The 12,962-nt window shown below is 41.3% G+C and overlaps 1 protein-coding gene across 1 annotated transcript; it reads left to right on the top strand.

The window, feature by feature from the left end:
- Positions 1-1,771: 1,771 nt before the first annotated feature.
- RAP2C (RAP2C, member of RAS oncogene family) lies at positions 1,772-8,758 on the top strand (the record flags this gene model as incomplete). Its single annotated transcript, XM_009586521.1, has 2 exons — positions 1,772-2,091; positions 7,042-8,758. A coding segment is annotated over one exon (279 nt), but the record flags the coding sequence as incomplete, so codon positions are not given.
- Between the last annotated feature and the right edge of the window lie 4,204 nt (positions 8,759-12,962).

The raw sequence follows: 12,962 nt of genomic DNA, 5'->3' as shown, positions 1-12,962 counted from the left end.
GGGAGGCGGCTGGCCCCGGCGTCCCCCCTTCGGACACAGCCGTTCCTGCCCTGGGGAAGGCGCTGAGCCGAGGAGGGAGTTTTAGGGTTAGCCGTGTGTGGGTATTAAGCTCTTTATCTCCGAAGGGGCAAAAGTGAAAATGCCCCTCTTGAAAGCGCGTTTGCCAGCCCTGCTTCCTGATGGAAAACTGCTTGCTTTGCAGGTACTTACCAGGGTGCCACCATTGTTAAATCCCACGCAGTGTCGGAGAACAATGACCCACTCCCACTTCCCCAACAGAAATCTTTTGGCAGTCCCCGTCTATGAAGAAATCACTTGATATTAAAATCGAGACTTCCCCCTTTTTTTTTTCCCCCCCTGCCTCTTAAAAGGCCTGTTTCTTCAGTTGGTCTTGAAGAGACCAGCTTATTGTTCTGCAGTTGTGACTTGTTAAGTAAACTGCTATTTTCTGCCCCCCCCGTATTTCTCTCCAGCATAAGCTTGATGCTTTCACAGCATAGGTGGTGTACTGGAGAGGAGAAGCAAGCCATATGCGATAATTTGTGGGTCTGGATTTAATTTCTACTATTAAAACTCTCCAAAAAATGGAAATATCTCAGCCAGTAACTGGTCTAAGCTGCCTCTAGAAACGAAGCTTTATTTATGGAGAATAAGTGGATTTAGCAGCACTGCATGCAGCGCAGGGATTTGCAACTACTGCGTTGGCTTCAGTTGCTGGGTTGGGTGTATTCCAGCTGCTTGGCAAAACCTTGCATACCCCCACTGAAGCAGAATGTTTGCCTCTGCTGAAGGCTGAGCTTTATCTTAGCAGAGGCCTCGAAATAGCCTGTGTACAAGCTAAAGACATACTTTCTTTGGAAAACAATAGCAATGACATTGGGATGCTTCTCCCCTCGTTTTCGCTTATTTTGGGGACCAGTGAGTCCCCGTTATTCGAGGAATGGACATACAGTTAGTAATCCACCCTGTTAATATTTAATTATTCTTGTCTGTCTATAGCATGTTTACTCTGAAGCCTGTAGGTGTAAACCACTCTCTGCAGTTCTTTTACACAGTGGTAACTTCAAATGCTTGAATTGCTTTGTCTTGGAACTATGCAAGAATTTGTAGAACTTAGTAGTACTGATAGTAGCTTAAAACGCTCAGGGAGCAGAGGAGGTTGACTCAGACTTTCAAGTGTAAACTCCTGATGTTAGCTTAGACTTGAATAAATGCATCTCTAGGTAATAAAATCTCTTTACAGCATCTACTTTGGTTACTTACATGTGATTAAATGTGTTCACAATGAATTATTCGAAGCATTCCAGAAGTGAGAAAACTTTATTTAAATTACTAGCTTTCTCAAGCTGTAAACTAAACACAAGCTTCCTAAATGATTGTGTAATCACATGCTCCTGCTAATGTTACAGGTCGTTAGACTTGAGACAATTTTTTCAGAGAACTGAAATCAACTTTCAAAGTAGCTGTACTGTATCTTCCTCTAACTGAACCGAAAGTCTTTTTTAGAGTACAGTAGTTGCTTTCTGTTTATATATACGCATACATTTTATAAAATGTGTATGTATTTATATAAAATTAAAAATAACTTTTATTAAAGACAGGGAGTAAGCTTTCTCTGAGTTCCAGGCTGCATGAATATGTATTTAAGTCTTCTGATGTATTTTGAATGTTCGGTTGCATGTGAGGGTTATTAAAATGTACTTCTGTAGCGATTATATAGCAATTTCATGTGATTACTTACACATACTAACCGGTTGGGTTGTTTGATCAGGACATCAAGCCGATGAGGGACCAGATTGTCCGGGTGAAGAGATACGAGAAAGTTCCTCTGATCCTAGTGGGGAATAAAGTGGATCTGGAGTCGGAGAGGGAGGTGTTATCTGCAGAAGGCAGAGCTCTGGCTCAGGAATGGGGCTGTCCCTTCATGGAGACATCAGCCAAGAGCAAAACAATGGTGGATGAACTGTTTGCTGAGATCGTCAGGCAAATGAACTATGCCTCCCTGCCTGAAAAACAAGACCAGTGTTGTACAACTTGCGTCGTCCAGTGAGAGAAATTAAGAAAAACCTCAATCATGGCCATACAGAGCAGGTTGGTGGAACAGTCATAACTAATTGAGGTCCATAAGCATGCTGTTTAAGTAAGAAGATAAAGCGTGACAGGGAGTCTGAAATTAAGCCTTCTAACCTGGAGGTAGCCTTCTTCCAAAACAGATGGAAGCTTGTGCACACGATTACTTGAGTCAAATGGACTTCTAGCGTTACTTCAGTAGGGTTAGTCAGGGAACACTGCATTTACTTGTGGTAATTTTACAATGAGACAAAGTGTATGATCTCATCTGCACCTATTTTGATTGTCAGTGCTGTATTTGACATTACATTATCCTTAATAACGTTTTGTGATGTTGCAGTGGGTTTTGTTATTGGTTGTAGTTGGTATCTAAATTATTTTCAAGTAATGGGAATTACCTTGGAGTTCAATGGGATTATTGTGACCAAGTTGCCCAGTAGTTTTGCTGAGAAAACTTAGAGCTTGTTTAAAAAAAAAATTCTATGGTACAGAAACTGACTGTACTTCGAGTACGTTTCTGCCTTATCAGTGGAATAAGTTTAAAAAAGAACCACCCTGAGTTGTGAGGAGTGGCATGAAGCCCACATGTACTAGTCAAGGACATGTGCAAAGTGCTTTTCATCTAAAATCTCCAGAGCAGAGAACACACTATAAAATGGCTTCCCAATGCACGACTCTTTCCTTTCCCAGTGACTCATAAGAGGTGTGGCAAGAGTGCAGTGTTCAGAGGGGCCTCTGTAAAGCTTCCCCTGTCTCGGGTATTGCTTTGATTTTTACTTTTTTCTGCAAGGATAGCTGCTCTTGGCGCTTCACAGACGACAGTGGTCTTTTTCAGTACCTTTTTCAGCTGATGGTGTAAATGGTTCTGCTCCTCCCCCGCACACAGCAGCTCTGTCATTCCTGTGCGAGGTGGTTCTGGACTCCCCCTGCTCTTGTTTTTCTTCGTAGCCCTTGTAGGTCTGGTTTCAGCATCGGCTTGAATCCGTGTTGCTGAAACGGGCTCTTCTACATCATTGGTACGCTCTGCATGCAGCCATCTGGTCCATCAGATCTTCAGTTGTCTGTTGGGCCTGTCTTGGCAAACAACCCGATGTGATCTCTGAGGGCAAGTGCAGGGATGAGGGAGGACATGAAAATTCAGGGGAAAGAACTGCCCCTCTTGACAGCTGCACTGATTGAGGCTTAGGCTCTGACTGCCATGTTAGTAACTCTTGCTTGAGTCAAAAGAGCTTTTTGTGTCTGAGTGACAAGAGGGAAAATAGGTTATTACGGGAAGCTTTGGACTATGTATCCTCTTTAATCTTGAGTGCAGGGTCAGAGAGTGAAGTCTCAAAGCTTGTCTGAGATTGTTATCAAGTGCTTTGTGAATGTAAAATTTTAGACACTCATGACCCTAGCACTGTCATACTAAAGATAATACATGATGTTTTTATCTCCAATTCTGTGAAATAAGGAAAGGCTGCTGTCACCATGTAAGAGGTGTGTGTAAGTTCAAGATTTGCTTGCTGAAAGGCAAGCAAACTGCTTGTATTGGAGCAGAGAAAAATACAAATAGTCTTTCCTTGTACACTAATCCCTAACACATGCAGAGCCTTATAGGGTTATAGGAAGGAGTAAACCAAAGGAATTACTGTTTTTTTAATGGAGTGCTGTAGGGTTAATATCTTGAATCGTGTATAGTGATGGAATGTTTCAGCTATTTCTAAGGCAGCTTAACGAATAAGAGTATGTGGACTGGAACTATCGTGCCAAAGGTTATGGCAATTCCATGGGTTACTAGTGGCTCATCTTGTGCAGGTTGCTGTCATCAACTCTGACAAAATCAGGTCCTTTATCCATGAAATTTATACTTCCAGAATTGGTTACTTCTAAGGGAGGCTTCTTTGTAACCTGGCTGCTTCTGGATTTAGCATTCAATATCAAGTTTAATCTTAAAGGTGAAATTGAGGCGGGGGGCAGGGCCATATGTTATTCCTTTGAATCATAACATGTCTAGATTTGATGAGTTTCCTAAGCATGCTCTTGCTTCAGAAGAAACATCTGTATTCTTACGTCCTTGTCATCTCTTGAGATAGAGGATCCTAAGCTTTTGTAATTCAGATTTCCGCTCCTTCATTCTGCCTAGCTCATAGTGTCACATCAAGCCTTAGCAGCAAAATACTTCCTTGCTTCTAGGAGATGCTGCTTCTGCCCAATGTAGTCTTGTCACCTGTGCCAAACAAGTAAGTCTTTCATTCCTAAGCAGCTGCTTATTCAGTCCAGATCTTACCATGTCTGGAACTTCTTTTCTTATTACTCGTCCTGGCTTTTCACAGGCTTCATGCTCTGTATCTTTCATTTCAGCCTGACACTTTTGGGATATTTTCTTCTTCTTGGCTCCCACTCTGTCCTTATTCTTTGAGTAGGTATAGGATCTCATTAACTTTATGATAAGCTTTGCTGCCTGATAACTTCTGTCTGATGTGCTGTAGCGTAGGAGAGCTGCTGATGGTGTCTTGAGATAGCTGTAATCAGCTTTGTAATTATTCTGCTTATCTGTGATCCGGGGAACAATTGCTGCTTCTCAAACATCTGCTTTAGCAGTGACCCCTCCTAGGTAAAGTGAAACTGAGGAAGTGGAACCAGCTGTCTGAAAACCCGTGTGTAGGAAGTGGGCTTGAACTATAGCTCTGTCCTAGCATAATCTTCATCATCTGTCTCTGAGTTCTGTGGCCTGTCTGTGTCCAGGAGGAGTCTTAGGTCTGGATCAGTTAGTTCAGAATGAAGTACGTAGAAACAGTTTGTGTCTCTACAGTTCTGATGGAGAAACCAATGGGAGGGGTGGGCGGTGGATTATGTGCTGGACCTGGTTTTGTCTAAGGCTGTTTCATTGTCAGTTTTAACTAGCAGCTACCACTTACCTCTTTTTGGTACTGATACCTCAGCCTGTCTGTCAAGTATGATGTTGTGTAGGTTCTTTCATGACATTTTCGAGTAGCATTTACTTAAATTACTGTTCCAGTCAGCCACCTTGGGTGAAATGAAGGATGGAACATAACTACATAATCAGGATAACCTATAGTTCCTTTTAAAAATGTGTGTTGTTCTTGCATCCTGTTTCCCCCCCTCCCCTTTCCTGCTTCTGCAGTGGTCTTCTGTCATCTCATTATTGCATTCAGAGATGTGGGATTTCCAGTAGCTGCTCTCTGTTCCTTGCTTTAGTATTTCTCTTGAATTTTCAGTATGGCAGTGTTTTGTATTTTAAATCTTCTTTAAAATATGGCACCTGTTACAGTGCTGGTGCATTAAAGGTTTTCTGTAGAGGTACTGATCAGATTGGGAACACCTTAATATTGGGGTGAAAGACTGATGCTGATTAGCCATTTCTGTTCCCTCCACTCATGAGTAACTGATACTGGCAAGCGCTGAAGGAAGAGTACTCTGCTCTAGGGATAAAAACTGAAAGTATACTGTCTTCTGGTCTGTGTGGCTATGCGACACAGACAAATTTATCCTACTAGATTGTCTAATGTCCCCCTCTCTCCTGCCTGCTCGCAGAAGAGAATAGAGTGTGCTATAAAAATTTCTTGGGCAAGTAAAGCCAGATAAGGTACTATATGGTGCTAATTGTAGTAACTAAGCACAAGTTAAATGGAAACATGACAAATCTGAATTGAGAGGTCCCTAACCTGCAAATACAAGGATGCTGAAAGAGCATGTGGAGGAAAATACCATTACTTGCTTTCTCTGTTCTTACTATCTCCAGCAATTCTTTGCTGGCCACAGCACTGGATGCTGGATTTAGGTGAAGTTTTGGGATAGATCTAACTCTGGTAGGATGAGGAGCTGCACTGTAAATGGTTTGCCTCTCCTGTGCTCTAAGGAAAGATGAAACACCTATTAAGGAGGTGTAATCCATTCCCATTAAAAGCTAAATGTTTGCTGTTTTGACAGTACAGGGACCCTCCCCATCTAAAACTCACTGTTGGACCAGCAACAGTGTGTGGGGACACACACGCTCACCAGAGTGGGTGAGAATTACTGTTAGTTGGAAAACAAACAAACATGCAAGCAAGCAAAACCTGGCTGTTTGCTCCTGTCAGTACAGGAGTACTGGTCTTGAATGTTGGGGGTGACCAGTTGTTAGGCAAGAAGGGGAACCCTGACTATGTCAGAGCACTCTGTCGTGACAAACTGTTAATTGAGAGCAAATGAACAGCTGAAAAGAAATGGTACAGTACGAAACGTAAGGTCCGGACTCCTACGAATAAATGACTTCAAGAATAGAGAACACTCATCAAAATTCCTGAGGTGCCAAGCATCAAGTTTCAATGAAGTGCATGCCTGTGCATAGGAAGGACAGGTTTCTACAGACTTTGAGCTTCGACTGAGGCTTTCAGGATATCTCTGCAGATAAATCTTGTGAAGTGCAAGCGTTAGAAATACAAAGATGCATTGGTTGCATTGGTAACACTACTTACATTTGTGTGCTTGATTGAGAAGAGTGGCATACAGTTATGTCCCTGCTGAGGCTAAGACTGATGAATGCTAAGGGGGTTTTTTTAGTAGTAATTTAGAGGATCTGAATGCTGAGAATTCAGATGTCAAAACTGAATTAGTTGGCTCATCTACCTGTTCCCAGAACTTGTGCAAAATGCCGTTACTCCATGTTACTGGGTGATGTAGTGCCTCCTTACCACCAATGCAAAGCCTAGTGTATGTATCTCTGTACAGGGGAAGTTAAATTTCCTAGCTGTTTCAGATCTTTAGAAGCAATTTATCCCACAGGGGCAGCTGTTCAAAGTTCATAGCAATAAGTTGTTACCTGCTTGCCTCTTGTATTACCAGAATTAGAGGAGGAGAACTTCAAGAATGCTGCTGTGTAAAGCAGTGCTTTGGAGCTCAGTATGAAAAACTACTGTGGGAGAAGCTGAGTTCACTTTGAATGTGTATTGAATATGGCTTTCATTAGTTATTTTGTTTAAATTGCAGATAAAACTCAGAGGAAACTTGCACAGATGCTGCTTTGGAGAACTTTCAGCCCAGGTTGCAGAGCTGAGCCTTGGTAAACCTGTCTCTATTACAGCACATTGCCATACATCTAAGTGCATAAGGTTGGTGGCCTCCAGGATCCACACACCTTAATCAGAATGCTTAGCATGTTTACCATAAGTTTAAAAATCTGTTCTTTATCTATCAGTCCTTTTATAGCTTTCTAAGTTCATATAATGGCTAATATGCAAGAGTTCATTTTTAATATTTTAATTGATTTCTTTAATCAATTTCTGAACTTGTATTTATTAAATACTTAAACTCAGTATTACCTACTCAATGCCTTTTAAAAGAAGAGAGTTTTAATGGAGAATAAATTGAGCCTTAAACAAATGGTTACTTCTGTATATTACCTCGCATCAGTGCTTATTTCTATTTGCAAAATTTTCTCCTACAATGTAGTTGGTCATTCTTTGAGACTTTTTGTTTACGTGTGACAGTGTCATAAAAGATACTGAAGGCACCTCTGTTGTATGGATGTAGTATCCCTTTTCTCGGCAAATGCAGCTGTGATATTGTGTTTGTAACTGGTCTGATTTGACAATAGGGATTATTTGGAATGGGATGTAAAGTCTCCAGCTGATGTTTCTTTTCTTGCAATCATGGGTTTCTTAAACTCATTTAATCAAAAATGACAATTGTAGCATTGAAAAATGGCAGCACACTTTTCCTTCTACTGAGTTTCTAAACTTGCTTGTTTACAAATAGCTTCTTTTTGCCTTTGAAAAGGGATAATGTATCCTTCAAAATGGGCTGTATGCCTAGTCAGTCAGCTCAGCTTTGCCTGGCACATTAAGAGACATCTAGTAGACCTCTGCACATGTAAATCTAACGCAAATAAGATCACTTTACATTTTATAGTTCCTAATATTTGTCTTTCTGAATAATATTTTAAAGCAATATTTGTTAACGTTTTTCTTGCACTGTCACAAATTGCTTTTTAGTTTGTTTTTTTTCCCAATAAACAAGTTTAATATTAGAGACAAGTTGGTGTAACAAGGGGAGAAGCACCAGGTTTCAGTGATACTAACTGCAAGCGTGCTTTAAACAGCCATTGCCTTCCTTACTGTTTACCTGATCAACATTTTCTTTGAATACTTGAAAATTTTAACAATAACACAGGTATAAAGAGCAGAATGAAAATGTACAAAGAACAGATGAAATCTTTTTGTTCAGTTTTATTAACATGTTGCATACATGAGAGCTTTTTCTAGCAGTGGTTTAAAATGTGTAATTTTTTTTTGCAGAAATTTAATAACTGCAGCTCACCTACTGCACCAAAGTTCTAGGTTTTTAGGAGCCCAGCTTTAGTCATTTGAACATGCTTCTAGAAATGTACATTCTTTCCCTGTAATAGCTAAATAACTTTGAGAAAAGCTCCAGTAAAAGCAGTGATGGATATATGAGGTTAAGCAGTTTAAAACTCACGAATTGTATTGTGGATGATGGCATTTAAAACAATAAAAGATCACCGGTACAGTATCTCAACATTAATGTGTTTTATTGGTAATAATGCCGGCTGACTTTACAGTGTTAGCAGAAATAAAGATTCTGAGTCTACATTCAGTGTTGAATCCTTAAAAGAAGAGGACACCAGGTTTTCTGCTTGGGTATTGAAACACCTGATTTTTTTTTTTTTTTTTTCCTGTGGGGTTACTTGAAACTTTTTTTTCCCCTGTTTGTACAAACTTCATAAACAGGCTGAGGCTAATACTTAGGTTTGCACTTTAATATCAGAATTAAACCAAACCTTTAACTGCAGCTCACCTACTGCACCAAAGTTCTAGGTTTTTAGGAGCCCAGCTTTAGTCATTTGAACATGCTTCTAGAAATGTACATTCTTTCCCTGTAATAGCTAAATAACTTTGAGAAAAGCTCCAGTAAAAGCAGTGATGGATATATGAGGTTAAGCAGTTTAAAACTCACGAATTGTATTGTGGATGATGGCATTTAAAACAATAAAAGATCACCGGTACAGTATCTCAACATTAATGTGTTTTATTGGTAATAATGCCGGCTGACTTTACAGTGTTAGCAGAAATAAAGATTCTGAGTCTACATTCAGTGTTGAATCCTTAAAAGAAGAGGACACCAGGTTTTCTGCTTGGGTATTGAAACACCTGATTTTTTTTTTTTTTTTTTCCTGTGGGGTTACTTGAAACTTTTTTTTTCCCCTGTTTGTACAAACTTCATAAACAGGCTGAGGCTAATACTTAGGTTTGCACTTTAATATCAGAATTAAACCAAACCTTGTATTCAAAGTAGATTTTTTTTTTTTTTTTTTTTTTTAAGTGGTGGTTGTTGATCTTTTTTGTAGGTTGTAAGGAAGTAATAGGAAATACAAGTAATTCATAAAGATCTTAGTTTTCCTTTCTCTAAGGGGAAAAAAGTTGGTTGGTATTAATCAGTGGTTCATTCCTATGGGTAGTTATCAAACCAGTGTTCATTTTCATTGACCTCAGCATAAAAAAAAAAAAAAAAAAAAAAACCTTAAAAAACTTGAACTAGCTTAGAGTGACAGGACTGGGAAAACGAGAGATGGTTTCTTCAGCACACTTTGGGGGGAAAAAGGGACCAAAAGTTATTTTAGGCTTCCTCAATAGATTGCATGTGAAGTTGCTTATTAGAGTAAGAGGCTAATAATAAATGCAATATGTATTGTCTTTACTATGGCATCTGTTTAGGAGTTGTTCAAATCACTGCAGTAGGGCTCTACAAATAAAAATGTAACCTAACATCATGTATCTAATGTACTGTATCTTTATCAGTCATAGGTGAAATCTGGAATAACAAGTGCAAAAATGGAACAATTACCTATAATGCTTTGTAAAAAGTTTTTTCCAGTAGAATTCATTCTTGTCATTTTGTAAGACAACCCTACAGTCCACCTGTTTGTAACTTTTTTAATAAAATAGATACCTGTATTACCAAACGGCGGTGACTAGTCTGTGTTCAATTTCTTCTAAAGTGGGCTGAACTGACAAGCTGCCTTTTTTCTCTCTCTCTCTTTTTTTTTTTTTTTTTTGAGGTACTGGTTATTCTAAACATAATAGCCACATCTGAATTGTCGTGAATGACTCCTTCTGGCTCAGGGAAACAGGGTGTACAACTGTGCCCAGACTTGGTGTAAAGCTGACAGTCTCAGGTGCTCTGAGTAGAGAGGAGGGGGAGCAAGGGCCGTGCATTATCTTCCTGTGCGAGGCAGGGACTCCTCGGTGAGCTGGGGAGCCTGTTCAAAGCAGCGATGGTGCCTCTCCTCACAGGCCAGTATGATGAAGCTTTGTTCAAAAGCTTTGAAGCTTGTTCAAACAATCTGTCTTCGTCTTGTCCAAGTCTTTAATGTTTGTATTTTTCATATAGGCTTTTGTGTGTGTGAAGATGGCTATGAGTCCTGACATCATCTTACAGTGTCTCTGTAGCTGCTCTCCACTGTAGTAATCCAGAACTGGCATCTTTCCACTGCGCTAGCAAAGTAAGCGCTCTTGGAGCTCTGCCTCAGGAGAAGCAGAAGATTTTTCTAGAAAACCTTCCAGCTGAGAGTGCCCAAAGCAACTTGATGACAATTATCTTAAATGCTCAGTAAAAGCCTTGAGTTTGCTGAGTCGATGATTGTCATCTGGGCCATGTAACAAAAAGTGCATCTTCCTCAGAATTTACAGTCTTGGTACAGACCTTTAATATTGATTGCATTTGTAACTAAAGCCATGTGTTAATGTGATTTAAACTTTAGGAAAAATTGCTACCTTAGTATCTTCAGTCCTCAGTGATGTGTCAACAGGTAGAACCACCTAGCATACTTACCACCCCTCCACCAGCTAAAACAGCGTTAGCTTTATCTTGGAGGTAGGGTTCTATGCTGTTTCTTCTTCCTGCTCAACTTCCTTCACTGAGATGGAGGAGTAGTTTCCATCTCGAGAGGAAAATGACGAAGAAGGAGGGCAGACTCCCCTTCTACGTGATCTTGGAGGAAATGTGTGCTTCTCTGAACCTTGCCAGGGGCTGGGGGTGAGGCATGCCCTGTTCTGACTAGTGTCAGTGAGTGTGGTAGCCAACACATTAGGACCGGTCTGCTTCGAGATGTAACAAGTGGGCTGATCACTGTCTGAGTCTGATTTCTCATGCGGTTTAAAAGAAGTCATAATTGGGCAATAATATTCCCAATTCCTTGTTGCACTCGGTGTAACTAAGCAAGTTGCTTCCTGCTCCCACTCGAAGGCTGGGAAGTAATGCAAGTACAGCCAGGGAGTCCCTGCGACTTTACACCACTGGTTTGTTTTGAAGTGACAGTACAGCGTAGTCTGGGTTGGAGGTTTTAAGGAAGCATGCAAGATTTATGTTTAAGGCCATTATCTTGGTGCTGAGAATGAACTCGGCTGCTGCTGTACAAATGGTTGAGTAGCATCCTTTGTAAAGTAGGTGTGATAGCATCATATTGCTTTAAACCCAGGCTAGGTGTTTTTGGGGGCTGTATAGATAGCGCTTCGTAGGCAGCTTTTTTTTTCGTTTAACAATTCCTGCTATAAAAGTGCACAGTTCTTCTATAAAAATGCACAGGCCGTGCAGAAAGCTCCCCAGTGTCCCACTTCTGCTGTGCAGTCAGAGGACAGGTATGTCCCCCCGGTGTGTTTGGAGAGCAGGAGCTAACCACAGCAGAGACTACAGGATTCTTCCCCACCCTGCTCCCCCACCTAGCACGGGTGACACGTAAATGAATCGCTAACGAGGGCAGAGTTGGGCCTTGCAGCCTGGCTGGCTGCGCTCGGGTATGAACCACCAACCGCATGAACCCTGCGGTGGGGACAGCCCTAGGAGGAAGTACACGAGATACCCTGCGTGGGTGGAGGGTGAACCGCCGGCCACACCTCGTGTCGAGCAGTACGCTGTTATCTGCCCTAATAGGCTTGGCTGTAATTACAGTTTGAAGCTAGGTGGAAGTGTCTAGTCTTAATTAAAATGAGATACGGGTTCTAGAACAATATATGTTGACCTGTTTAAGTTATCTCTGCTGAAAAGTCAGCAGTCCTGGTAGCTTGGTTTGCTGGTAGGCGCTTCGGTCGTTCGGTGAGTCACCGCTCACTTACCCGGCAGCTGGAGGAAGTGTGCATATAGCTACCGTAGCTGCGGGCAAGCTCTGTCAAGAGATGAGGTGGCCCTGTGCTCTGCACTCTGTGAAAGTGAAATAATGTGGCTTTTACGCAGCCACTTTTATCTCTGCCTGGTCAATATAGCTGCGAGGAGCAGAGAAGATGGACTTACAGCTGCAAATCAGCAACAAGGTTTTTCAATTCGAAAGTCATGTCCTACCTGTAGTAGTTTGTTGGGTCTGCTGAGGGCAGCATTGAGCTTACGATAGCTTGGCTGGCGGCGATGATACAGTTTGATTACAAGATTGTAGGGGATGAAATTTGTTGTTCTCCGTGGAAACAGTGTACTTAGTATGGAATCAACTTACTTGCTTCTGGTGCTCTCTTTCAAAGCTGAGGTTCTCTTCAAGTCCCTCCAAAAAGTCTGGAGCAATAATTGCAATAACTGCAATAATTGATGGGGAAGAGTTTCTTATGTTGCAGGAACCTGCAAAATATTCACTGATGGGCAGCCTTTGCTGTTTACGTTTGGTTTGTGATGTGTCTGTGCTCCTTGGTGTTCTGTTGGTTCCACCTGAGCGTGCTGTGACAGCTTTCTAACAGTGACTTACTTCCTCCAAATCATGTTTCCAGTGATTAGGCTTGCGTGGGACGTGAGACTCTGGGGCGCTGGCAGTTACTGGGTGACCTCAGTTGTTCTTGCCTTGGAAGAAAAATGGTAATCGTAGCACTTCCCTCCTGGGGGCATAATGTGGAAGGCTCTGTTAAAGATGGGGA

This window comes from Fulmarus glacialis, unplaced genomic scaffold (genome assembly GCF_000690835.1).
Source record: "Fulmarus glacialis isolate BGI_N327 unplaced genomic scaffold, ASM69083v1 scaffold14961, whole genome shotgun sequence".
NCBI classification, from domain to species: domain Eukaryota; kingdom Metazoa; phylum Chordata; class Aves; order Procellariiformes; family Procellariidae; genus Fulmarus; species Fulmarus glacialis.
Note: the sequence above shows the minus strand (reverse complement) of the source record. Positions and strands in the feature narration are given on the sequence as shown.